Source organism: Corvus moneduloides, chromosome Z (genome assembly GCF_009650955.1).
Source record: "Corvus moneduloides isolate bCorMon1 chromosome Z, bCorMon1.pri, whole genome shotgun sequence".
Classification (NCBI taxonomy): Eukaryota; Metazoa; Chordata; class Aves; order Passeriformes; family Corvidae; genus Corvus; species Corvus moneduloides.
In genome coordinates this window covers 75,156,573-75,181,191 of record NC_045511.1, presented here as the reverse complement: position 1 = coordinate 75,181,191, position 24,619 = coordinate 75,156,573, and the positions used below count along the sequence as shown (strand labels likewise).

At 44.4% G+C, this 24,619-nt stretch overlaps 3 protein-coding genes across 3 annotated transcripts in view; 1 reads left to right on the top strand and 2 right to left on the bottom strand.

Moving 5' to 3' along the window:
• The window catches only part of ZFYVE16 (zinc finger FYVE-type containing 16), a 36,761-nt gene extending 31,497 nt beyond the window's left edge, over positions 1 to 5,264 (bottom strand). The window contains exons 1-6 of the mRNA XM_032097137.1: positions 4,863 to 5,264; positions 4,255 to 4,640; positions 3,118 to 3,176; positions 2,411 to 2,497; positions 1,467 to 1,544; positions 695 to 780 (exon numbers count right to left, since the gene is read on the bottom strand). Of these exons, the coding sequence (XP_031953028.1) occupies positions 695 to 780; positions 1,467 to 1,544; positions 2,411 to 2,497; positions 3,118 to 3,176; positions 4,255 to 4,531 (587 nt within the window). The 5' untranslated portion in view covers positions 4,532 to 4,640; positions 4,863 to 5,264. The remainder of the gene's footprint in view (positions 1 to 694; positions 781 to 1,466; positions 1,545 to 2,410; positions 2,498 to 3,117; positions 3,177 to 4,254; positions 4,641 to 4,862) is intronic.
• Positions 5,265 to 5,652: 388 nt separating this feature from the next.
• Positions 5,653 to 8,342, bottom strand: AK6 (adenylate kinase 6). The gene is made up of 5 exons (XM_032097463.1): positions 8,241 to 8,342; positions 7,590 to 7,682; positions 6,846 to 6,904; positions 6,618 to 6,763; positions 5,653 to 6,485 (listed from the first exon to the last, which is right to left on the bottom strand). Exons 1-5 carry the CDS (start codon positions 8,266 to 8,268, stop codon positions 6,296 to 6,298), a joined length of 516 nt encoding a protein of 171 aa, XP_031953354.1. The 5' UTR covers positions 8,269 to 8,342; the 3' UTR covers positions 5,653 to 6,295.
• Positions 8,343 to 8,401: 59 nt separating this feature from the next.
• On the top strand, positions 8,402 to 23,771 carry RAD17 (RAD17 checkpoint clamp loader component). The gene is made up of 16 exons (XM_032097462.1): positions 8,402 to 8,693; positions 10,813 to 11,094; positions 11,776 to 11,859; positions 12,550 to 12,706; positions 13,183 to 13,319; positions 14,450 to 14,502; positions 14,596 to 14,721; positions 14,807 to 14,876; positions 15,477 to 15,588; positions 17,590 to 17,784; positions 18,232 to 18,317; positions 18,624 to 18,770; positions 19,197 to 19,343; positions 20,117 to 20,237; positions 21,079 to 21,136; positions 22,584 to 23,771. The coding sequence occupies exons 1-16, from the start codon at positions 8,661 to 8,663 to the stop codon at positions 22,795 to 22,797; spliced, it is 2,022 nt and encodes a 673-aa protein (XP_031953353.1). The 5' UTR covers positions 8,402 to 8,660; the 3' UTR covers positions 22,798 to 23,771.
• Positions 23,772 to 24,619: the final 848 nt, after the last annotated feature.

Here is a 24,619-nt window from a genome sequence, read left to right as displayed (position 1 = left end):
ATGCTGAATGATAACAACAACAGCAATAATAATAACAAATAATGACAGTAACAACTCCTCTGATGGGTAGACTTCAGAGATACAATTTCTACATGAAAATGAGTGAGTCTGCTGGTCCCATTTTTCAACATCTGTTATGTATCATTAGTTTAGTGCCTCTGGTACATTCTTCTTGCCCAACCACACCTGCTGTCCACCCAGGGTGACTCTTATTTAATAAAGAACCTCTTGATCAGCCTCTCTCTAAAGCACTCCATTTTCCCTGTACTCATGCCCAGACCTACAGTGCAAGACAATAAAGAAATGATTAACCAGGAAATTATACTTCCACATGCATACATATACCATTATTTCCTCTGCCTCATCTACAGTTAAGGTAAATAAGGATAATGAGTCTCCAGCTGGCTAACGTCATATGATGAAAAAAACCTCAGCCTAGCAAAGCCAGCCTACAGACACATTAAAAAAAAAAAAAAAAAAAGGACAATAATTCCAGAAGTTTTAATTGAAAAATACAACTGTTACTAGTGTGAAAAATCAAAATCTTCCAGAATTTGGAAGGGAATTGGGAAAATACAAAACCCCAAAGAACCTGAGGAGCCAAGTTTGGAACAGAAAACAGATGACAGAGCAGTCAGGGCATTTCTTAAAAATCAAACAAAAACCCCAGCAATATACAGTGTAGGTCAAATACCTGTCATATTTTTCGGTCCACGTGTCTTCTATGTTTTTAAATCTGTCCTGATCAAATTCAATTTCCCATTGCAAAATATTTATTTCCTGTGGAAACAAAACAAACTTGCAGCAGCGCATTACAGGGCTCCCCTCAAAAGGATGCCAGGGATGCTGGGTTTGGCAGAGATCTCAGTGACAATCTGTGACACTGCTGATAACAAATGCGGTACCAGACACCAAAGGTTCTGCATCACTGACCTGTGGATTCCAGTCTGTTACAGAACTAATGCTTCTAGAGGCCTACAACAAAGACAAACCCACACTGCCACATTTCCCTGTCTCATTCCTATTATGTGGGACAGAACAACAGTAGGAGGAACAAAGCAAAAAACTCAGTTTAACAAGGTAGCTCAACGCCACCTTCCTCTTCCTCCCCACCTTCCCAATGAAAACTGGGAACCCATTTCTTAGAGCCCTTGGGAAGCCTCAGCTGAATCACTAAGGAGTTGTGCAGCTCACTCTGAGCAACTGGAACCCACAACAAACACCATCTGAAAGTACAGGAAGAACTCTGCTAGTTTTCAGGTATTATTTGTACACACTATAGCATGGAAAGGTCTAGATCAGAGAGTGATACATTAACATTTCCCATTCTACTAGAAGGGAAGAGGAGTTCCTTTTATAAAAGCCCTGGAATTAATGTCAGGTATGCACTGATTTAAATAAACAGCCTGATAACCCCTTTTTAATAGCCATGGGCTTCTCTGTGTGAAGGAAACACCCACACCTACCTTCTCTAGAGTCCTCTTTTCTTCCTCAGTTTTCTGAAGCATTGCTTTTGTATGACTCGTGGCTTTATCAAATACTGCCTGCAAGATTAACAAATAATCAAACCAAAACCCAAAATGCAACTCTGTCAAATACTGTGATTAAACTGACTTAGTTTTCAGTTTTACACCTGGAGACATTTACAAGTTCATAGTTAAAGAGCAGTGTGCAGAGTTACAAACACCAGCAACTCACTTGTGAGCCCCAGAGGGTTCTGATTTCAAGTCACTCACTTGCATAACAAACTTGGGTTTCAATCCCATAACCTCAGCTACTGACAGTGCAGCATCATTTAATTTGAGATCATGTCTTCTTCACGGCTCGTGCAGAAAATCACATCTTAAAGAACTGGGTTACAACACACCTAAGCTTTGATCCAGGCCTAACTTGCTACAAATATGTGAGAGTATAAACTGCACAACTAGAAACGGGTTACATAAGTAGGCTAAATCCCAGGAACTGATTTCAGCAGAATTTGTTATGGAAGAGAATAAAAATACTACAAATTGTGAACAAAAGAACGACCTGACATATAAGGCATACTGTCCTCTAGGGCAACAAATGGAGCAGTCAACTCAAAGTACTCGTGCTTTGCAGCAGGATTACAAGCACTGGCAAAATCTTCAATATAAGGGACTGGGAAAAGGCCTTAATTTTATGTTCAATAGATAAAGCCTCAAGAATCCTCAAAGATAAAATTATGACAATTGCTACAACAGTAAAGTCTTCTTAAATAACACACTAGTTCCAGTAAATTGCAGAGGCAAATCTATAGACACCTGCAGACTCAATGATTTAAATCGCAGCCCTGGGAAGGCCTTAAGGTTTTTGAGGTTTCGATGAGGAGCAGCAGAAGATTTCCTCTGTTTTCCTTGTTACCACCAAGTGATTTCTGAACAGCTCCTACCATGCTCTGCAGGATTCTTAGAGCTTCATCTTTTCCTTCAAGCTGTCTTTGAGAAGCTTCAAGCTCAGCTTTCAAAATTTCAACTTCCTGAAGTAAAACAAAGTAGATACACTGAGCAAAAACCAACGTGCTCCTGTTAGGATTCGATGGTAACAGCAATGCAAATCTGCCCTCCTCAAAAAACAAACCTCTGTTTTACCTGTATGAAGTCTTTTCATGGGCTCACCTGAGGTTAAAGAACACAGTGCAGATGAAATGTGTATTTTTACAGTGGAAGTCAGCTGGCTGTGATGCCAACACCTCAACACATTTAACCACAGTAAAATAAAAATGGACTGTTAGCTACCTTTCAACAAAAACGCAGACTAAAAATCCAAAGATTGTTTACACTGCAGATTTTCAAGCCCCAAAGCTTAATAAAAAATAAACATCTGCTAGAAAAGTACAACAGTACCTTCAATACTCTCCACATCTTTTAAAATACTTTCTCTGCCCCCTAAAAAACAAACACAAACAAACAAAGCCCCCAGAACATAAAGCCCCCCTCACACTATGATATCCTGACATAAAATTTAATGAAGCTTCCAACTACCACTTTAATTTCAAGAACCTGGGTCCATCCAAGTCTCTCAGCATTCCAAGATCCTCTTGCTACATTGAAAGGAAATGCAGATTTGGAGAGCAGCACCCTGGGCACTGTTACCAACCTCTAGAGCTTCCCGAAGTTGTTGCTTTAGTTCTTCATTTGACACTTCAGTATTAGATTCTGTAGGATTAATAGAAGATACTAAATGGTAAGATGTTGTAATATTTAAAGAAAAAAAAAGGTGGGGCTTTTACCCTGAAAATAGGTAATATACAAAGGTGAATTTTCATCTTTGTGTTTTGGGGTTTTTTCTTGTGGAGCTAATACATAGATTTAAGAAATACATCAATACAAATGTCAAACACAGTGCTTCACAGTTAAAGAAGTTAAATGGGGGAGAAATGTCTGTTGTAAAGAGACATAAAGACAAATATTCTATAATTTCCTTTAAAATAAACCCAGCAAAACTGCCATCTTAATTTTAAAAAATTAACTTTTTGGATTCTTTTCCGACTGTAACTTTTCATTCAACAACCTCACTCAAAGCAACAGTAGCTAGCACTATTTAGAAGTAGGGGCAATTTTCAAGAGACAGAGATAGCTCAGCTTACTGTGGAGAGGATAATGGGGAATTATTTAAAGGAGAGAAATAAGTTAGTTACACAGAAATACCTCAGTCAAAATATTAAAATTTGACAGGAAAGTAGCTGGATTGTAATGAACAGCACTGCCTACACTTGAGTGTTTTAACAGCAGCATTGCCTTCACAAAAAAAGATGAGTGCCAATGCAGGTTCTAAAAACGACTTCCTAACCCCTAAAGTAAGCCAATTCACTAATTTCAACTGAAGAGCAAATAAGATTTTGAATATTTAGCTGCAAGCTTTAGATACCATCTTAGGAAGACTTTCACTTACTTAAACCAGGAGTCCAAGCAATGCCATTCACATATATACCCACGCAAGTACACCCCTGACAGGATGCTCTTTGCCACATGTCACTTTCAAATGCAAAATTAAACACTTTAAAACTGGATCTTTTACACTAAGAATGGTCACTGCCTCGACCACTGAGAAGCAATCTGCCCCTGATGTCCTGGGATGAAGGAGGAAGATCCCAGCAGGCACTGGAACCCTCCAGGGATTTTGGCAAGTGGTTTGAATTAAACTTGATGGCACTTTGTGAAGCAGCTGAACGGCTCACTTTCACTAACAGAAATTTGTATCATGGTGAATAATTAACTTCCAAATTACTCTTACCACAGCTATTCTGTCGTGTGGAACTGGGAGCAGTTCCCAGTTTTTTGAGGGATCCATCGTAAACGCTGTTTCGTTTTGGACCAGGAAGAGCTGCAGCATCACTTTCCTCCCTTGTCTTTGCTGACAAGGGGCCATTACAAGCTTTTCCAGATCCCTTCCTAGATCTAACTGAATAGGAATTTTTTAAGTTTTCCCCTTCATAAACACCGCCCGGTCTTCTCCCAAGTCCATTCCCCAAGTCTCCACAGGTCATGTCATCCTCTTCTGCTTCCTCCATCTTCTCCTCCTGCTTCTTTTCGGGTTTTTGGTTGCTTTGGGGGTTTTTTCCTGACCGAAGGCCCTTCACCTACCGGCGAACAGCGCCTCCCGCAACGCCCGTACTTTATCTGGGAAAACAGGAAAGCTCCGTGTTTACAGCAGCAGGACAAGACCCAAGTGAGAAACGCGAGGCTGCCGGAGCGCGGCCGCTCCGCCGGCGGCTCGGGGCTGCCAAATCCCCGCGGTGGGACCCCGGCCGGGGGCAGCGCCTCGGGAGACCCCCGGGGAACCCCGGGCACCGCCGGCCCCGCAGCCCCGGCCCCGCACCCCGCCCGCAGCCCCCGACCCACCTGCGCGCCCGCAGCCGGCGCTGCCGGTCCCGCCCCGGGGCGGGAGGGACGCGGCGGCTCCGGGAGCTCCCCGCAGGCTCCTCGGAAGGAGGGGTTTGTTTATTTTTAATTTTTATTAGCGGTCCGCTTTGTCTGTGCAGCCCCGTCCCCAGCACAGCGCTGACCGGCGTCGGGCAGCTGGGGGAACGCGACCTGAGCTTACCCAGGCGTGGTCACTCCAAGTGTTCTCAAGGACTGGGATTGTCCTGACACCCCAAGAACACCCTCCACCTGTTTCCTACTCTAGGCCAATCTCTGCCCGAGCTTCCGCAATGCCTGGGCCCAGTTCTCCGGGGAAACTCACTGTTTTTCACCATTTTGGTTTATAATATCATCAAATCGCTGTTGCAGTATTGCTCTGCAAGTGTCACCAAAAAAAAAAAAAAACCAAACCAACAGCAAATACGGAATAAAAAATAAAATAGTAAATACGTAACAACAACACTCTTTACAACAAAAATCTTAAAGAAAGTTGTTTTACTATCTAAACTCATGTATATAAAGGGTTTATAAGCAAGCACTTCCTACGGGATCTTTCACAAAAGGCTTTCTTTCCAAGCAGCTCTTCCCTGAAGAAAGGTTTTCTCTTCCTTGTACAGCCCTGCCCTCCCGGGGCCCAGGCTTTAATAGCAATCAGAACAGAACTGTGACCATGTTCAGGTTCACTGCAGGTTTATCCTGACAAGTGATGCATTTCCTGGGTAATCCTGCAGTGATGTATATATTCCATGACTGTACAGGGAATGGGGAATACAGAGAAAAAGGAGAAAGAAAGTTTATTGTTAAACACTCCAGACCAGTACAAACATAGCCAATGTTTCCTTACACACAAAGGAACCTCCAAAGTTCTGTGCAATCATTTTGAAATAACTCTCACATCACTTCTTTTCCCTCAGAAACAAAGGACTCACCTCAACCTGTACCAAACCCTCTCACTCTGCGTTCTCCTCACATGCCCAAGGCCAGAGTGGAGCACTGCAGGTTTTAGTCTCACAACTCCACATCAAACTAACTCCTTTCAGGACATTGTTCCACCCTCTGGAAATCAAACGTGCCTCAACTGCCACCAGCTATCAGGATTTTACAGTTGTCTTGCAGGTTTGGTTTTAATTGTAAGGTCAAAAGAATTCTCAGTTACTGAACATAGCTCCTGCTACTCAGGGCAATCAATGCGTGATCTTCATCCTTCCCTCACTTGTATCAGTTCTGCTGTTGCCTCTCCAGGGTGTTGTTACAAACCCTCACAAACCTGGCCACTCTGAACCTTCTTCTACTCCCCAGCTATATCCAGTCACAACAAAATCCATGTTCATTTATAATACAAGAATTATGAATACCGTTTATTAAACCCTCCCTCCCAAGAAGAGACCCAGCAGTTACTGTTTCACCCAAAGTCAGTTGTTGTCCTTCATCCATTGCTCAATCCATTGCATAATCTGATCCAAATTTCTCTCTAGGTCCTCTGGAGTGTTGCTGGGTAACTGGTGAACAATTTCCTTTTTATATGACAACACAGCTTCCTCATAGAGAGTCTGAAAAATTTCACATTGAATGTTGTCTTGCAGCTTCTTCCCCGTGTAGCCCCTAGAGAGCAAGAGCACCAAGAGACAGTCTGAGGTACAGAGAAACAGAGGCCTTTTTTTGAGAATCAGTGACTTATACCCTAAGTGAAGTCACACAACAGCACTTCACTCCTTATTTACCCCAGTGACACACCTGCTTTCCAGCCTGTCATACAGAAACGAATTTTCTGTGCGAAGAACAAACACAATGTGGAACCAGCGCTCGGGGAAGAAGTCACAGCCGTGGTAATCCACAATCACTCCTCCCTCGCTCATCCTATCCTCGAGTTCATCAATCACCTGCACAAAGAAAAGACAGAGGCAGGCTTGCCTGGCACTGCACAGCCAAAATACCGAGGGGGGGTCCAGCGGTTGGACTTACCCTGTCTTCATCCAGAATGGGGCAGTCATACTCCTCATCAAAACCCTCGTAGAGCTCTCCTGCAGCAGAGAATCCGCGGAGGTTTGTGGGGAAGCAGAGTAGTTACCACAAGTAATTCACATTGTTATGTCTGTCTCAGGAGTTTGCAGACAAAAGACAGAGCTCAGGGTAGGGAACACCTTGTTTACAAATCCATCTAAGGATGAGTTTGTTATTTATTAACACCGAGTATGCTGCTACAGAAACCCCTGCTGAAGTAAATTCATTTAATTTATATAGAATCACAGAATGGTTTGGGTGGGAGGCACCTGAAAGCTCGTCCACTGACACACCTTGCCATCACCTCCCACTATCCCAGGCTGCTCCAAGCCCCAATGTCCAGCCTGGCCGTGGGCACTGCCAGGGAGCCAGGGGCAGCCACAGCTGCTCTGGGCACCCTGTGCCAGGGCCTGCCCACCCTGCCAGGGAACAATTCCTTCCCAAGATCCCATCCAGCCCTGCCCTCTGGCACTGGGAAGCCATTCCCCCTTGTCCTGGCACTCCAGGCCCTTGCCCAAAGCCCCTCTCCAGCTCTCCTGGAGACCCTTTAGGCTCTGGAAGGTCTCCCAGAGCCTTCTCCTCTCCAGCTGCACACCCCAGCTGTCCCAGCCACCAGACACACGTGGAGGGGCTCCCAGACACCACGAGCACAGTCATGCAGAGCAGAACGTCCCCCGTGCTCGGGACACTCCTGTGATACAGCACCTTCCTTTGCCAAGTCCCCCACGTTGACATAGCTCAGCCCCGCTCTGGATGCCAGCTCCTTTCCCAGGGTGGTTTTCCCAACACCCGGAGTGCCTGGAGACCAAATCCACAGGAAAGGGTAAGGGGAGAGCTCGCACGTCCCCTCAAATACCCCCCACCAGGGGAACTGGAACCTTTTGACAGCCAACATGGGAGAGCTCATGTGATGAAAAACGGGGCAAAAAGCTGCAGGACCAAGAGAAACAGGCGAGGAGAGTGAGACAGGAAAACAGGGAGAGAACTCTTGACTGTGTGCAGGAATGTCTCTCACACCGTGAGGGTTCAAAGGGAAATCTCCATTCGTTTGAAAACCCTGAGGTAATACGGAGGAGCCCCGAGTTCATGGATTAGAGCAAAATCATCCCGGGATGGGACCCCGCACCCCAAATCAGCCAGGCTGGAGCCTCACAACCGAAATCACCCCGGGCTGTCATGGGGCCGGGGCCCCAGACCCCAAATCACCCCGGGCTAGGACTCCACGCCCCGAATCACCTCGGGCTCGGCCAGGCCCGGGACCCCGATGAGCCCAGGCTGGGACCGCACACCCCACACCACCCCGGGCTGGGACCCCACACCGCCCCGGTGCCGCGCCGGTGCCGCCGCGGTGCCCACCGGTGATCAGCAGGTTCGGCCGCCTCATGGCGCCGCCGCCCGTCGCCTTGGAGACACGTGCGCGGGGGCTTCCGTCGCCGCCGGCGCGCGCCGATGGCGTCACCGCGCTGCCCGGCGCGCCGCGGACAGCTAAGAGCCGGAGGAGGGGAAGGACCCCTCGTCGCCGTGTGAGGGGACGCGGCCCGGCCGGGACCGGAGCGGTGAGAGCTCCGCGGGATCCGCCGGGCACCGAGCCCGGAGCAGTGAGAGCTCCGCGGGATCCGCCGGGCACCGAGCACCGAGTCGCAGCGAGTGTTACCCCGCGCTCTGCCTCCCCCCGGAGCACCGAGTCACACCGAGTCCCAGGCCCCGGGATCGCATCTCCGCCGGGGCCCGGCGGGGGCAGCGGGGCCGTCGGCGGAGTGGTCCCCCCGGGCGAGGATGTCCGGCAGCAGCCCGGGAAGGCCGGCGGAGGTGGGTCCGGGGAAGGGGCACTCGGCGGCCCGGCAGTTCCTCCGTGGGCTCTGTATTGGCAGTTTGTCCTTTTCCAGTGGGGGTTGTTCGTTTTTTTGCTAAGGGAGAGATTTGGTTTGGTGTCATTGCGTGTGGAAGGGACCCCCCCCCGCCCTCTCACGGGGTTCTGCGGGTAACTATGCAAATTGAGCCAAACCCAGCTTGTGTGAGAGGAACGGTGCAGCGGCCGCTGCTCTCTGCCGGCTGCTGAGGCGTCGCGGGCACAGTGGGAGCTTCTGACAAAGTTTATCAGTTTATCCCGTTGAGCCACAAAGTGCAGAAGGGACCCCAAGACCACCCGCAAACCGCCCCCAGACCCTCCCCGGAGAGGAGCCCGGGTGCACCCGGACCCGAGGCCAGCCCCAGCGCTGGTCCGTGGGTCACGGCTCCGCGACTGAGCCCGTCCTGTAACTGAGCCTTACACAGCTGTGTCCTGCACGGTTAAGGACGCCAAACCAGGTCTATTCATGCAAATGTAGTTAATGATGATCAGACAAAGAGATCTTAATCAGAATTATTCACTACGCAGAACAGGGACTCTAAGCACTGCTACAGTTCACTGTGAAGCAATTGTTGAAATATGAATATAATTAATATTATGTGAGCAGTGGAAATAGGAAGCAAAGGCTGGCCTCAATGATCTTGGAGGTCTTTTCCAGCCTTAATGATTCTGTGAATCTGAATTTTGAAGTAATTGTATTAAAGCCAGCAGAAACAATTACTGAATAGAGATTGATGCTACTCGCACCGACTGTGGGCATTTGGCTGAGCCTCAAGCAGTGACCTTGAGATCACATCGTCCCCACTCCAGGGCGGAATCCCCACACCCCCCAGGAAGGGAAATGTCAGGAGACGCTGCTGTTAGCATTTGGGACGGGGCTTTTCTAGTCTGAGGTGCTGCCCCCTCAGTCAGCTGTGCCCAGGCTGTGCCAGCTCTGCAGCTCTGCAGAAGTTCTCAGTGCTGTCACTCAGTTGTTCCTTTCTTTGGGGGTTTTTCCAGCTCTGCCACAGCTTCAGCTCCCTCTCAGGACATTGAACTTTGGGATGGAGGAGTCAGGCTGGTTTCAGCACTATGCACCCCAAAAACTGTGTGACCCCCCCTTCTGCATTCCCCCCCGGGGCTTTGCAAACAGGGCCTTGCTGGAGTTGTTTGAGCCCATTCCAGGCAGAGCCTCCTGCTGCAGCCAGCTGTCGGGCAGTGTCCTGTCTGTCAGCACTGTGCTGTGTTGTTTTATGAGGTGTGTAAGCTGTAGGATTTCACGGCCATTTTTGGGGATGTTGTGTCTGTTCTGTCACTCACGTTTCCACCAAAGGGTGTTGGCATCCAGCCTGTGAACCCTGCACCGAGGGGCTGCCATGTGGCCCCTGTGGTGTTATTTGGGCCTCTGAGAAGTCACAGTGGCAGGCGAGGCTGCAGCCCTGTCCCAGGGGGTGTTCCTCAAATCCAGAGTTAAACACCGGTGCTGTTAGCAGCGCTGTTCCTCATCACTGGCATGGGCTCTGGTTCAGCCCAAGCTGCCCACTGCAGCAAACACTCCCTGATTTTACTGTGCTGCCTCAATAACTGTTCTCTGTGTCTAACTTTTAAACACAAATGGTTGCGTTGTAAATATTTTTTTAAAAGGGGGAAAAAGTGCCACATACTGAAAACTACACAGAGACAGTGTGAATATGACCTTGATGTAAAAGTGGTCTGAGTAAGCTGATGCTGCTTTTTCGTTCTTTTTTAATTCTTTAGGTTGGATGTGTGTTTGTGGAGTTCTCAACTTGTTCTGATGTGCCAGTTTGTTGCAAAATACTCCTGGCACAATGATGCAGCTGTTTTTTTAATACAGAAGAGTCACAGAATCCCAGTTGTAGTTGGAAGGCCCATAGAACCATCCAGTGCCACCCCCTCCCATGGGCAGGGACAGCTTCCACTAGACCAGGTTTCTCCCAGCCCCGTCCAGCCTGGCCTTGGACTCTCCCAGGGATGGGGAAGTGCACACTCCATAAAAATCTCCCATTTCCTAGAAGCAGCTGTGCCCAGCTAAGGGGAGGAGAGCACAGCATTGCTACCACAGCGTTTGTGTTTCCTCAGGTGACGGATTGGCTGGAACATCCATCTGATGACTTCTTTGGAAGCACAGGTGTTCCCCCTTGTGCAGTTCCTGTGAAGCCGCTGAAAGGCAGCTCTGGCAGAGGCCGTGGGCAGAAGCAGAAGGACCTGAGCCCTGTGCCAGAGAACAGCAAAGCCAAAGCTCCTCCCCGGAAACGAGCGAAGCCGTGTGCCGTAGATCTGCCCCGTGCCACGTCCAGGCAGAACCGGAGCCGGGCCCAGGATGAGCTGCCCTGGGTGGAGAGATACAAACCTGAAACTCAGGTGTGAGAGCTCCTCCGAGTGCCAGTGTAACAGTGACATCATAGGGACACGTTGTGCTCCTGTCCTAACCTGCACGGGCCAGGCTCTCACCAGACCCTGTTTGGGTAAAGCACAGGGGTTCTGGGTCAGGGATTCACTGCCAGCCAGTGCACAAAGCACACTCCAGCGAGCTCTTGATCTGTAGCAGACACATGTTCCCACAGGCTTCCTGAGGAGGAAAAGCTGCTGAGGAGATGTTGTTTCCTGTCACTTGCAAACTTTTGAACCTGTTACTGAATTCCAGACACATCTGATAATTCCAAGCACTGGGAAAACCCAGCTGTGTGGGATTTGCAGAAGTTCCAAAAACCTCTGCAGTGTTAGAGTAATAAAAGTCAAAAGGACCAGCCTCAGCGATAGCTATGGAATATCCTGACACTGACAAGATTGTAGTGTTATTACTTAAAGAATAATAAATAGCTCATTATTTCCTGACTACAAGGAATGGAAAACTGATTGTTTGAGGAAACAGGTTGAGATGATGATCCTTACCTGTGGCATTGCTTCTGCAGAGCACACACGTAACTGGAACACATACCAACATGTCCGTTGATATTTTAGTCAGCATTTATTCTATTCTCTATTTTTAGTAGAAACCAAGAGTTTCATTTATAACTTTCACATATTTTAACCTTGTTTCAGAATGACCTTGCTGTGCAAAAAAAGAAGATTGAGGAAGTTGAAACCTGGTTAAAAACACATATATTTCAGAGGCAGACAAAGCAGGTAAAGTTGCTAAAATCAACAGCTGGAGGTACCAAACCATACAAGTGAGCTGGATGTAATTTCAAGTTCAGAGAAAAACCTCACCTTAGAGAGGCAGCGATTGTGTATCTTCTGCATTGTAAGAAAAACTCTTAAGAACATAGGTTAGAGCTTGTAACATTTGTTTTGGGCTTATGCTCCTAAGAGGTGGATTCTGATTTTCCTCAGAAATGTTATTTTCTGGCATCCAGTCAAAAATCACAACTCTTCAGTATGTACTTGAAGCTGCATTTTATCTCTCCCAGGTTAATTTTTAAGTCTCGTGACACATTTCCAGTTGCACTGCGCTGGTGTAACAGGATGTTTTTAATCTTTATTGGTAAGAGGCATTCTTAGACACAAATTGCCAGCCTTGCCTAGTGTTTTCCAGAGCTGGTTCTCCAGTTCCCTGTCTGCTGTGTGGCAGTCACATGCAGTTTATGTACCAGAGGCATTAGGAACAGAGCAAGGCTCTCAGAGTCCTGGCCTCGTTCTCTCTGTCCGAGTACTCAGCAGGTAAATTAACAGCTCAAAATGTATGTCTGGGGTTTCTCTGGGAGAGAGGATCGTTACCAGAGAAACTATAGGAGAAATTCAACCAATATTCATCTTCAGCCAACTGTCAGCCTTTATTTATCACATTTGTGATTATGTTTTGTATCTCTGTGTCAGGGTGGCTCTGTCCTGCTGCTGACTGGCCCTCCTGGCTGTGGAAAAACTGCAACTCTGCAAATTCTAGCTAAAGATCTTGGCCTTCAGGTGCAAGAATGGACCAATCCACTCTCTTTAGACTTTACAAAGGAAGACTTGAGAAGTATGTTTGACCATGGTAAGTATGTTGGGGTTTTTTATCTTTTTTTTTCCCTTCCAGTTACTTTAGTGGGTTTTCTATCTTGTATTTTTGCTTCTTTTCTGTCTGTCACATATGAAATCAGATCCACATCCATGTAAGCCAATTCCTTAGTGTTTAATGAGAATCCTTCTGTTGCTTTTTTCTGGAAAGGGATTTAGGTTTATTACAGTGTTCAGTCCAAAATAATTGATGATCCAGATCAGTATAGGGAGCTCTATATAGCCTGGACATAATTTGAACCAAATAAATGAAAAGAGGTAAGTGTCTTTGTCTGAGTCCTCAATTGAATTACACCCCTTTTAAAATTCTGCTGTGCTTGTCACATGTTTGCCAAAGGGCTTGTTCATTGCTGCTGTCAGAAAATAGCACGGGTGGGTATTAGTTCATGTGGGTATTTATATTTTACTTGGTATAATATAGAATACATATTTTTAATTAGTTTTCTTTTTCAGACTCAAATTTTCATACGTTTCCGAGTCAGGCCCAAGCAGCTCTCTTTCAAGATTTTCTATTAAGAGCAAATAAGTATAACAAACTTCAGATGCTTGGGGAGTCCTCAGAAAATGATAAAAAGCTTATTCTTATTGAAGTAAGTGGAAACTTGTGAAATGTTATGTTGAAAACAGTACCTTTTGTTGTAATATTTACATGCTAACTAGCTTCAGATGCTGGGTTGGTGTTTCCCTAAGTTGTCTGTTTTACTGCAGATGAGGTCTTCATTACTTTTTGGGTCTCTGCAGCAGTCTAGAGCCACGTCCTACCTGTAGTTATGCCACAGAAGCAAGTAGTCAGGCAGAAATGGGAGTCTGGTTTGAGCACAGAAATACGTAACAGTATCAAAAAGTAGATCAAACAATATTGAGAAGTCATTCCCATGTTTCTGGATGATAAAGTTTCTAGAAATACATATATATATATGTTTAAACAGAAAGAGTGGAAAAACCACCACTATTCCTGTTGTTTAATGATGCAGGAGAGTGTAGGAAACACATGAGAATGACCACAAGCAGAAACAGTTGAAATTTAGCACTTACTCCCTGGTCTTAAACGGGTGGTGGTGTTTAGGGCAGAGGTGTGAACTGAGGGCTTGTGGGCAGCTGCAGGACAAGGCTTTATTGGTACTTGTGTACAAGTGTGTTTCAATAGCAATTTCTTTCGGAACTTTTCAATTCTTCACCTTTCGGAACTTTTCAATTCTTCAGCTTTAGAAATTGATAGTCAGGTTGTCTGTAAACTTTTAAGACCAAAACAGGCAGAAATTCTAGCAGGGTAAAGTGATGCATTGTAGAATTTAGGAAGCAGAGGCTCGTGTGACTTGTCTTTATAAAGTCACCTTCTTGAGTGGGTCCTGTCAGACCTCACATGGGTTTCCTGCCCTCTTCCCCAGCAGAGCTGCTTCCTGGAGTGTTTGTCCTTCGGGTTAAACCCTTGCTCACAGGCAGTGTGACACCCAAGGCTGTGTCTTAGAAAACTGAGACAGAAAGAAAATATTTCTTTTTAGGTGATCGTTTTCCATAGTGAGACATACTGTGCCAAATGTGGGTTTGTTTCCCCCTGCTGCTCCTCTGACTGTGTCCAGTATCAGCTGTGTTAAAATGTAGTTTACAGCAAGCAAACCAGGAATTAAAAATGTGTGGCTATGCAGTGTGCTGTGACAGTCAGTCTGTGGAAGAGTATTTACATCTGAATATAGTGACAGCAGCTCTTTGTTTTGCACAGGATATTCCTAACCAATTCTACCGAGAGCCTGGCAGTCTACATGACATCCTCAGGTCGGTGGCAAATAAGCTGTTAATTATCAGCTTTAGCCACTTGCGGTAAGCTGGAGTTTGATTTTCATCACATTTTGTTGTTCTGCAATTCAGGAGGTTCGTTCGTACAAGTAGGTGCCCCCTTGTCTTCATAATCTCAGATAACTTCAGTGGAGACAGCAGCCAGAGGTCACTATTCCCCACGGAAATTGTAGAGGAGCTGTGTATATTCAATATTAGGTAAGATCTTTTACCTCATTAAAGCGTGCTTCAAATAATTGAGAGGTTAGAAACTAAGTAATTTTTTTTTAATGAACTTTGACAGTTTCAAGCCTGTTGCACAGACAAATATGATGAAAGTTCTTAATCGAATAGCTGCAGCCGAAGCCAGTATGGTAAGTTGTCAAAGTTCATAACTTCTGTGCAGTGCTAGGACCAAAAGATTGCACACTTTTATGTCTGAAATATGTTATTTTTGTTACTGTATTTGATTTTTGATAGCAGAGCCCCACATCTCCCCAAAAAAAAACATTTTCACCAGGGCAACAAAAAGCAAGGAACAAGCTTAGTTTCACTTGACCTGTGGTCCCAGTCTACAAAGTTACTTCTGAAAATCACTGTGCTTATTACAGTAGCTATATAAATGAAACAAACAATAGGAAGAGACATAATCTTTCTTGTATCCAGCAAGGCCAGAAGAAGTCATGAACCTGAATCCTGTATTACTCCTGAACTGTTTTGATTACAAGCAAGTATCATATTGGGTGACACCTGGCAAAGAGTTATGTGCATTTTTCTCTTTAATATTGTTACATAAATTGTGACAGTGTGCTTAAATGGATTAAGTTTTTTAAAGTCTGCAGTATGACGTGGTTTGAGCACATGGTGGGTACACAGTGTCTGTTTATGGTGTGTGTCAGGTGGGTTGTCATAGCCATGTTCAAATACTCCTTTTCCTGCTCTTCTATTGTTTTGAGTGCTGTTTTTCCTTGTAGAACAGAGAGAAGAATTACACCCTTGATAGAACTTCTCTGGAGTTGCTTTGCAGAGGTTGTTCAGGTGACATAAGAAGTGCAATAAACAGCCTTCAGTTTTCCTCTATGAAAGGTAAAAAACTGTGGCTTTGTTAAGTGAAGTGGTATTTTGACCATTTCTGCTGAAAACATGTTCTGTTCACAGTTGCAGCACAGCTGGGTGAGTTGCATAAACATTCTTGACACGCTTCTGTGGAGCAGGAACAAACACAGGCTGTGTCGGGGCATGAGTGGGTCTCAGCTGTTGCAGGCTGGGGTTAAACCATGACATGTATGCATATGCTGATGTAATTTAGTGAAATACCCTCTTTTCTCCCTGCTGTCTTTGCTATTTGTTTGCTGCTCAAAGGTTTAATGATGCAACCTTAGTTCGAAAGGGATACTTTTCATTGCGTGGGTGTTGCATTTCCTAAACTGATCATTTTACGAGCATTTTACGTCTCAGTAATTGTTAAGGAAATGATGTATGCAAGTTGCGTTTGTAAAAGGAGTACTCTGGCTTGTGTTGTTCATTCTAAGGACTATGAAATGGTGACATCATTTGCATTCAGCTTAGAACTAAGGAAACAGACTCATCAATTGTCTTCTGCTTTGTGAGGTAGAGCTAGCAATGATACGGTTTCTGGCACACATTTTTTCCTTCTCATTTGCTTTGCAAACAGAAAATGTGCTCATGGAATACAAGATTAAAGGTAGTTTTGAGCCCATTTCTTAAGAGGGAGTGTTGTACTTTGAGTTTTAGAGTATATTGAAATTAGCTGGGCAATGTTAGTTAAATTACACACAGCAGAGAATAAAGTTTCTACATTTAACTTGCAGACATTGAAGGTCAAATATTCTGATGATGTTTTCAGCTATACCAAGCTTGGATTGTTCTGTGTTAATGAGAAAACGAGAGGATTGCTCTCAGTGGGATGATTATGCCATTAGTAAGAATGAATAGTAGATTGGTGATATCTGAGGAAAGCATGCAGTATCTCACTGCTGGACACATCCCCGAGACAATCAAAATAGTCTTAAAATAACTAGTTTGTGTAATTTTTAATAAGTTACCTTAGAAATGTAAAACCATGAGAGTTAGAACTTGGGAGAGAACAGAGATGTATGACTTTGGAGCTTCTTGGAAATTGGAATCATATACTGAAGTCACACTGATTATTCTCCTCTCACATTTTCTCTAACATTGAGAAGGTGCTTGAACAGAACACCTTTAGTTGTGCAGGTATTTCAGTGAGGTGAGTGATTGGTAGCCAGTGATACTTAAACAGGTGTGGGAGACACCCAATCTCCTTGTTGCAGCATGCAGCATTTGTTTTTATGTGTGTAAGGTTTGTTTCTTCATGTGTGTATCTATGTAAGCACAATTGATACATTCACTTTGTAACACTATTAATGGGTAAAATAGATCCATGGTAATTGTGGGAGAAAAGAAAAATACCTAAAGTATAAATTCTCTTACCTCAATAAGGAACATTCAAATGCCACAAAATCAAACTGTGAGTGAAGATTTCCAAGTTTATTAACTTAGAGTAGAATAAGTTTTATTTCATGAGGCTCATAACTTTGTGAAAGATAGTAGGCAGTTGGAAGAATGACCTAAATGAAAGGGTTTCTTTGCCACTTTCAGGGAGGTTATTGTACAGATAATGCCAGTAGAAGACAAATTGATACGTAAACAGGATGTAACTGAAATATAATTTAAATATATTTGTACTTGTGCTTTATAAACATGAAATTCTAAACATGGTCAAGTGGGGAATGTATCAGAAGTGGAAGGGATAAGCCTGAATGCTTTTTTCAAAGACACCTGTTTATTGTTCGAAAAAGTACTTGGTACCTCAGCTGTGGCTTAAAGGACAGAAGTGGAATGAAGATAATGAATGATGCTAATTTGGGTGACTGGGTTGTGTTCCTAATAAATGAGTTTTCTCATAGTGCTCCCATTTATATAACCTGTTCTGTTCCTTTCATAATTACTGTTTGTTCACACAGAACTTCAGCAGTACCAACATAATAGAAAACTTCTGCAGAATCATGTACTCTGTCTTGAATTTATTTTTTATTTTATTGATAGACTGGTCATTGGAGAAAGAATTTTGGTCAAAGAAGAAGAAGAGCTCCACAATAAAATATGAGGAAGCAGGAGTATCCAAAGTACAAAAGAAAAGTAGACATGATACCTCAGAAGACCAAGAGATACAAGCTATTGGTGGCAAAGATGCATCCATCTTTCTTTTCCATGCTCTGGGGAAAATAATTTATTGCAAAAGTAAGAAAACTTTGACTTGTTCTCCCCTTCGGTGGGCAAAGCATGTCAGCTGCTAATGGCTGGAGTTGCTAAAGTAAGGCTTTGGATGGCCTCTGTCTGGGATGTTTGGTCAATATCAACTGTATAAACTCAGCTGAATCGGGGTCCCTTGTGCCACTGGCTGTGCACATTTTGGTAGTAATTCACAATACTGGCTCCAAAACCAACTGAGGAGAAGTAGTGAGGGGAGGGAATACAAAAATAATTCGATTAGATTTGTTACATGAAACTTAATGCAACTAATTGTGTGCTGATGGCTGTGTAGTATTTACTATAATAATTAGGTACCTGTGCCTGTCCCAGAGCTTTCTGGGAATGGAAAATGCTATAATTTAGCTGCTGGTGGGGCTGACAGTTGCCAACAATGTTTCTGAACATAAGGGCTAAAGACTGTGCAATCTTTTGCAGGAGAAGCAGTGTCAGAAGCAGAGTCCCCTCAGCTGCCTGGTCACCTGTCCAAACACCATCGGGACACCTTGCTCATTCAGCCTGAGGTATTCCTGCAATGGCTCCATGAGTTCAGCTGGGTTTGAAACAAACCAAGACTGCTAAGTGATTGGTGCAAATTCTCAGTCACATTGGTTCTGTTACTGATCTCAGTTGGTGTGCATTCAGTCTGTCTGAGTTACAGAATAACTCATTTGGAAGGGACCACTGGGGCAAACCAGCTCCTTGTTGTGTCTGGGCACCACGGCACAGACCATGTGTTCCAGCTCCCTGACCGAGATGTCACAGCTTTTTATACACAGGATCCTGCTCCTTATCCACTTGTAAAATCTGAACTTTTCTTCTTCTAACAGGGTATTGTGGAAAAATCACATAAGTCTGGAAGCATATTCAATCTCTACCTTCACCAGAACTACGTGGACTTTTTTTCTGATATAGATGATGTGGTGAGAGCCAGTGAATATTTGAGCACTGCTGATGTCCTTTGTAGTAACTGGAGTGTAAGTGTCGTCTTTTAATAGGCACAGACTTGGTTTTAAGTACTTTAACATTGAGCCTCTTGACTTTTTACTGCATTTTTGAATGTTTGCTGCAAACTTAGGGTGTGAATGACATGAATTGTTAATGAATGCTAAAGTACATCAGTTGCAGAAGAGATGCAGAGCCAACGTTTTGTCCAGCTTCTGTCAGTGTTTATTATGGTGGGTTGTAGTGTTTGTAGGGCACTCTATGAAGAATTTTGAGTAGAATATGTTTGTGCTAAGAAGGAATCGAGCTGTTTCTTTTTTGCTCAGCTGCTTTGAATGAAAGTTCTGCAGTAATCTAAACTTTAAAATGCTGTGCATGTTGTGCCACTGCAGTTAGTGAGTGTGTTTCAGTGCAGATGAGCTGCCTCAAGCTCACACAAGGCCCAATTTCTCTCTTAGACACGGCTTGTGATGGAGAACTACAGTGCCTCTGTGGCTACCCGAGGGGTCATCCACTCCAACACATCCAGAGCCTTTGCCCACCAGCAGGGGGGAATGGGGTTCCGACCCTTACATAAACCCCAGTGGTTTTTGATCAGTAAAAAGGTAAAATCTTGATTTTTTTTTTTTTTTTGGGTTTGGTTTGGTTTGGTTTGGTTTTGTTTTTAGGGTTTTTTTTCCTAAGGTGTGACTATTGAGTATAGTATAGATGAAATTTGATCACAAGTGCTAAACTTGTCAAATATCCTATTTCGATGTAATCTGCTTCTAAAAAGCACTTGCTAGAAGAGCAGTTTGCATCACTCCTTTAATGTAAAAATAAATTGGAGGCCTCTGACAAAGTCTGATTCCTGTGTCCAAGCTGGCATGCTCCTGGGAGAGTCTTAATCCTAAATTAAGAGAGACAGTTGGCATTGAAATACTGTTCAGTATTTCTAGAATTGATTTCCTGTGTGAGTTTGGTGCAGTTGGAAGCACACTGAACAGTTGTATAAGTGTAAGACATTTCTGCTGTTGTGGTTTACGTGTTTATCAGAAATAGCTCGTTCGGCAGGTCTTGGCATTTTGTTACATTTGAACTAACATGTTGGCAAAAAGCATTGGCCTGGATGGGTTGGGAATTCAGTAATCAAGGAACAATTTTTAAAAAATATTTTTAATGCCCAGTAAAAGACAGAGTTGAAGGATTCTACCATTTTTATGATTGGTATATGTTAACTGCTTATCTTTCCTTTTGGTCTCATTTCTCCTACACAAGTAGCTTGTGTGTAGTCATCCTGTAGCAGGCAGGAAGAAAGTCTGTGTGTTACAGTACAGAGCATCTGCATTAATAATGGTTTACCAGGTTTTTTACTTGTGTTCCCCCCCAACTCTTACAGTATCAGGAAAATTGCCTTGCTGCAAAATCTCTGTTTTCAAGCTTCTGTTTACCACCTGAGTGCCTTCAGACAGAGCTGCTGCCTTACCTTGCTATGTTAACAAACCCGATGAGAAACCAAGGTAAGATGGGTGTAACTCTTGATCTTGGACTCTTTTGACAGTTGCAACATACTGACAAATTTCATAAGCCAGAAGGTCAGTACTGTTTGTGCTTTTGCCTCAGTGTGATCAATTCCCATGGTAAATGTTATGTAGGTGATGCCCAAAGATGCCCAAAATTAAAGCTGCCCTGGTAGGTTGGTCCAACTGCAGTGATTAAGTTGCTGTCTAGGCTTAGGGCTTTTATTATATTTGCCAGAGGATTTGATGAGAAGAGTTTTGGAAACCTAATAAGCAATATTGACTAGATCTTCATTGCTTACTGATACCTTTCCTGTAACATCAACAGACTTAGAACACCTCAAAAAGCCTTTCACAAATAAAAGAAGCAAAATTCATGTCTGCAGTGCATGAAAAAAAAGTTAAATCTTCTGAGATAATACATTAGCAAACAGTTCATGCAGAAAAATTTACTTTGTGTGTTACATAATGCAAAAATTGGTATTTAGATAGCTGGGTCACTTATGCTGTTGTTAATTGTCTCTAATAAAAAGCATCATCTCTTAACTAAGGCCTTGACATCAGGTGAATTTTGTAGGCTGTGGAATAATAGCTCTACATGATAAATACACAGGATGAATGTCAGGAATCTGGGATTTTGTGTGTAGGCCATCTGTAAATATGTTGTAGTAAACTGTAACAGTTTGGGGGAAAAAAGTTACATGCGCAGTGTTTTGGTATCCAAAATATTTCAAATATATACAGGAATACTCGACTAAGGTCATTGTTTATTTGCCAGTATGTTCAACTGTCTGTTCACAATGATCTGCCTAATACGATACTGGTGGTTCTTTGTTCCTAGCTCAGATTGCTTTTATCCAAGACGTGGGGAGGCTGCCACTGAAAAGACATTTTGGGAGGTAAGCTGAACTTCTGTCTGGACTTAAATAAAGTAAGACTTTATATATGAAGGAGAAGATAACCCCTTCATCACATATCTCTGTGATGTGACATTCCCTCAGCATGATAATTTTCCCGGTTTTCCAGTTCAAATCTGTTTATCATTACAATATTGTAGCAGTGTTTCTACTCAGGTCTTGCTTTTAATCCTTGTTTAGCTTTCTTTTCCATTGTATCAAATATTAGCTCTGTCCTAGACATCTGTTTCTCTAGCACATGATCTGAATAAAACATTTTCTTTACTATTAAAGACATCTCTGTGAGAATAGAAGTGAATTGATGCAAAGAGATTAGTGCCTTTTGCCTGTTGTTTAATATGAGACAAAACAATCTGGAAGTTTGATAGGACATTCTGTGTTCACCTGAGTATTAGAAGGTAAGAAAGAAAGTGCAGTGGGGAATTGTTCTTACTTCCTTTGAAGAAGCTGTATCCCTGTAGAAAGACAAAGTATTTTTAAAAGTTTATTTAGGACTTATTTAATCTAAAATTAGATAGCTGCACTGGTTTTATTTTGTAGAAGTTTTGCCTGTGAGGCTGCTTAGGATAAACCTTTGTTCAGCATGCATGGGTTGTAGTCAGGCTGTAGCTACTGAATACTGAAAACCCAGGTTTTCTGTCCTGTGAGACTGCAGTGCCCTCCTGAGAGGCTGCGTGTGCAGGCTCAGGGGTGACATGGCATGAGGTGCTCTGTTGTGAATCAGAGACTTCATTTACCCCAGCAGAGCCTCAGTTACACTTCTATAGCTGTGATACCTCTGGAATTTAAAAAGCTTTTTAATTGCTCTGTTTCTAGAAAAGAATCATGTTCACAGCTGCAGTGAGACAGACTTTCATCTCCTGACCAGGACAGAGTTTGTTGATGCATCTGACAGAGCATCTCCTACTCGTCCCTGGTGTTGCTGCTGAGTGTAACTGTGAATTTCCAGGCTGTATTTCCAAGAGCCATCCTGTTCCCCAGCTGTTGTATTAAGCCATTTTGGTTGCTGATCAGGGAGGAAGGAGAGTATATTTCTTTGTAATCCCCCTGGTCTGAGCCACAAGGTGTGGAGCTTCTCAAATTAATTGTAACTTCCTTTTTTTTAAGTTTCCCTGCAGCGTACCTGTGAATACTGACATTTTGTATCTGCATTAATAAGTTGATGGGGTGTTACTGAACGTCTGTTCTGAGGGGTAACTTCCTGCTGAAAACACCATCATCCTTTTCCATCTGTTCAGTGTGCTGGGACCGCAGTGCAGAGAAATGTAGGAATTTGCTTCCTTCAGGAATCCTGATAGGGAGTGATCTGTGTTACTGAGCAGTCCCGAGATGCCTGTGCCAGAGGGAATGAGGCTCTGTTTGCAGCGCTGGCTGCGGGAGTGCAGCCGTGGGCTCGTGGTCACACCGTGCTGCACTGGTGCTTTTGCAGGCTGAAGCTGGAAGCTCTGGGTGACAAAGACCCCGGGGTGCCGGAGCTGTTCTGCTGCGACGGGGACGGTGCCGACGGCGATCCCGAGGGGCTCCCGCTGCCCTCCAGCCAGTCCAGCGGGAGTGACCTGCCTGGCAGCCAGCCCCAGCCCATCGCGGCTCAGGCCATCCTGGAGGAAGAGGAATTGAAAATCGAGGAATATGACAGTGACTGAGAGACCAGGACACAGCCAGTGCTGTGCCTGAGTGGATTCGTGTGCTGCAAAGGCCTTTTGCTGAAAAGCATGGTCTGCCCAGCAGTGCTGCCCAAGCCGTGCAGGAGAGCTAGGAGCCGAGTCTAGACCAGCTGTGTGAGCATTGAGACAGCTCTCGGCATCCTCCTCCCTCTGCAGGGTCAGCCTGAGCTGAGTGCTAAGGTACAAGCTATTTCCTGCCCCTTCTGAGCCATGACACTGCCTGAGGGCGATGACAAGAGAGAAATAAATGACTGAAATCAGTTTGAAAGAGACTACAGATTAGCAGTGTCAGTCTTAAGTTATTTTTACACATTTTAATCTACTTTGCAGTAGATTAAGTTGTCAGCATTTGAAGAGTTTATTCAAATTCACACTTTCAGAAAAACTGCTGTTTGGAAGTTTGGTCCTTCTTGAAAGAAGAGGCTGAAATTTACACCTAAGAAGTCTGATGTCCCATACTGATGATGTACAGGAACCTTCTACTGTATTAATACTGTTTTGTACTGTGCCTTACAGAAGACATAAATAAGATTTTCATGTCCTTATAAGTGGAAAAAATGTTGTGCCAGAATTATTTTGTATTCCTCTTGGAAAGATATTTGCATAACTTTCAGAGGGGAAAAGGCAGCAATTAAGCATAGGTTGTACTTTGTAGGACGTTAAATGTGTCATGTGCAGTTTTTTCCTTGAATTGCAGTTGTGCTGGGGGAAACACTGATCTTGTGTTTGGTAACTGGCACATGATGGAGTGCTGTGGTTAGTAGTACCCCAACAGTGAGGAAGACAAGTCAAACCAAAACAGCTTTGTGTGATGCACGTTTGCATTTCTGTATTGCTTACAGCCGGTTTAGTGAGAGAAAACACGTGTTTATCCCCCCTGACCTTGGAGCAATGCTATTAAAGAGTCTGGATCTGTCCCCTCCCAAGGGACAGGTGTAGTCTTTTCATCTACAGCTATTGCTTAATTTTGAAGGGGGAAATTTCTCCCCTAAGTCTAAAATTCTGTTGCAGCTATACTCATTACAGCAAATCACAATGTCTTTGGCTGTTGATGACCATTAACCCTTTTCCTCCTCTCCAGGGTGCTTTGGATGGGCTGTTCCTGGGGTGCCTCCAGCACAACAATGAGGCACAAAATACTGATTTTTATCTTGCAAGCACACCTCCACTCTCCTTTGTTGTATCTTTCAGCTTTCTTTACAGTAGCACCAGCTAGTAGGAGCTGCTGTGTTGGCCTTTTCCTTGTTAGGGCAGAATTCAATACCGACCTGGCAAATCCCACCTGGCACTGTGAGCTACAGAGTGCAGAGCTGTTGTGCAAAACCTCTGTCACATGAAAACACCACCTGGGCACGCACACAAAACCCCCACTATTCTGTTTGAAGCCAGAATGTCTCGCAGTGCTAGTGCTGCCCCATTAAACAGTTAACAACCCGTCAGGTGAAGTTGGGGCTGGCAGCACAGGCAGGTGCAAGCACAAGTGTCACTGCTGTAGCCCCCCCATTTCAGCTCCCTCGGCACTGTCCCAGTTACAAGGTGGGGAAGGAAGAGAACTGGCCTTCAGATAGGGGTGACAGGGACCTGGGGTCGACAGCCGACTGAACATGAGCCAGCAGTGTGCCAAGAAGGCCAACAGCATCCTGGCCTGTATCAGGAATAGTGTGGCCAGCAGGACCAGGGAAGTCATTGCTCCCCTGTACTTGGCACTGGTGAGGCCATACCTCGATTACTGTGTCCAGTTCTGGGCCCTTCTGTTCAGGAAGGACATTGAGATGCTTGAACATGTCCAAAGGAGGGCAAC

Excerpts from the sequence above, each read along its gene's own strand:
- AK6 (XM_032097463.1), bottom strand. The coding sequence starts at position 8,268 with ATGAGGCGGCCGAACCTGCTGATCACCG. Across the intron at positions 7,683-8,240 it reads GCCGAACCTGCTGATCACCG|GCACTCCGGGTGTTGGGAAA; the intron begins GTGGGCACCGCG and ends TTTGGTCTCCAG. Across the intron at positions 6,905-7,589 it reads GGGGGACTTGGCAAAGGAAG|GAGAGCTCTACGAGGGTTTT; the intron begins GTGCTGTATCAC and ends TCTCTGCTGCAG.
- RAD17 (XM_032097462.1), top strand. The coding sequence starts at position 8,661 with ATGTCCGGCAGCAGCCCGGGAAGGCCGGCGGAG. Across the intron at positions 11,860-12,549 it reads TTCAGAGGCAGACAAAGCAG|GGTGGCTCTGTCCTGCTGCT; the intron begins GTAAAGTTGCTA and ends TCTCTGTGTCAG. Across the intron at positions 12,707-13,182 it reads GAGAAGTATGTTTGACCATG|ACTCAAATTTTCATACGTTT; the intron begins GTAAGTATGTTG and ends TTTCTTTTTCAG.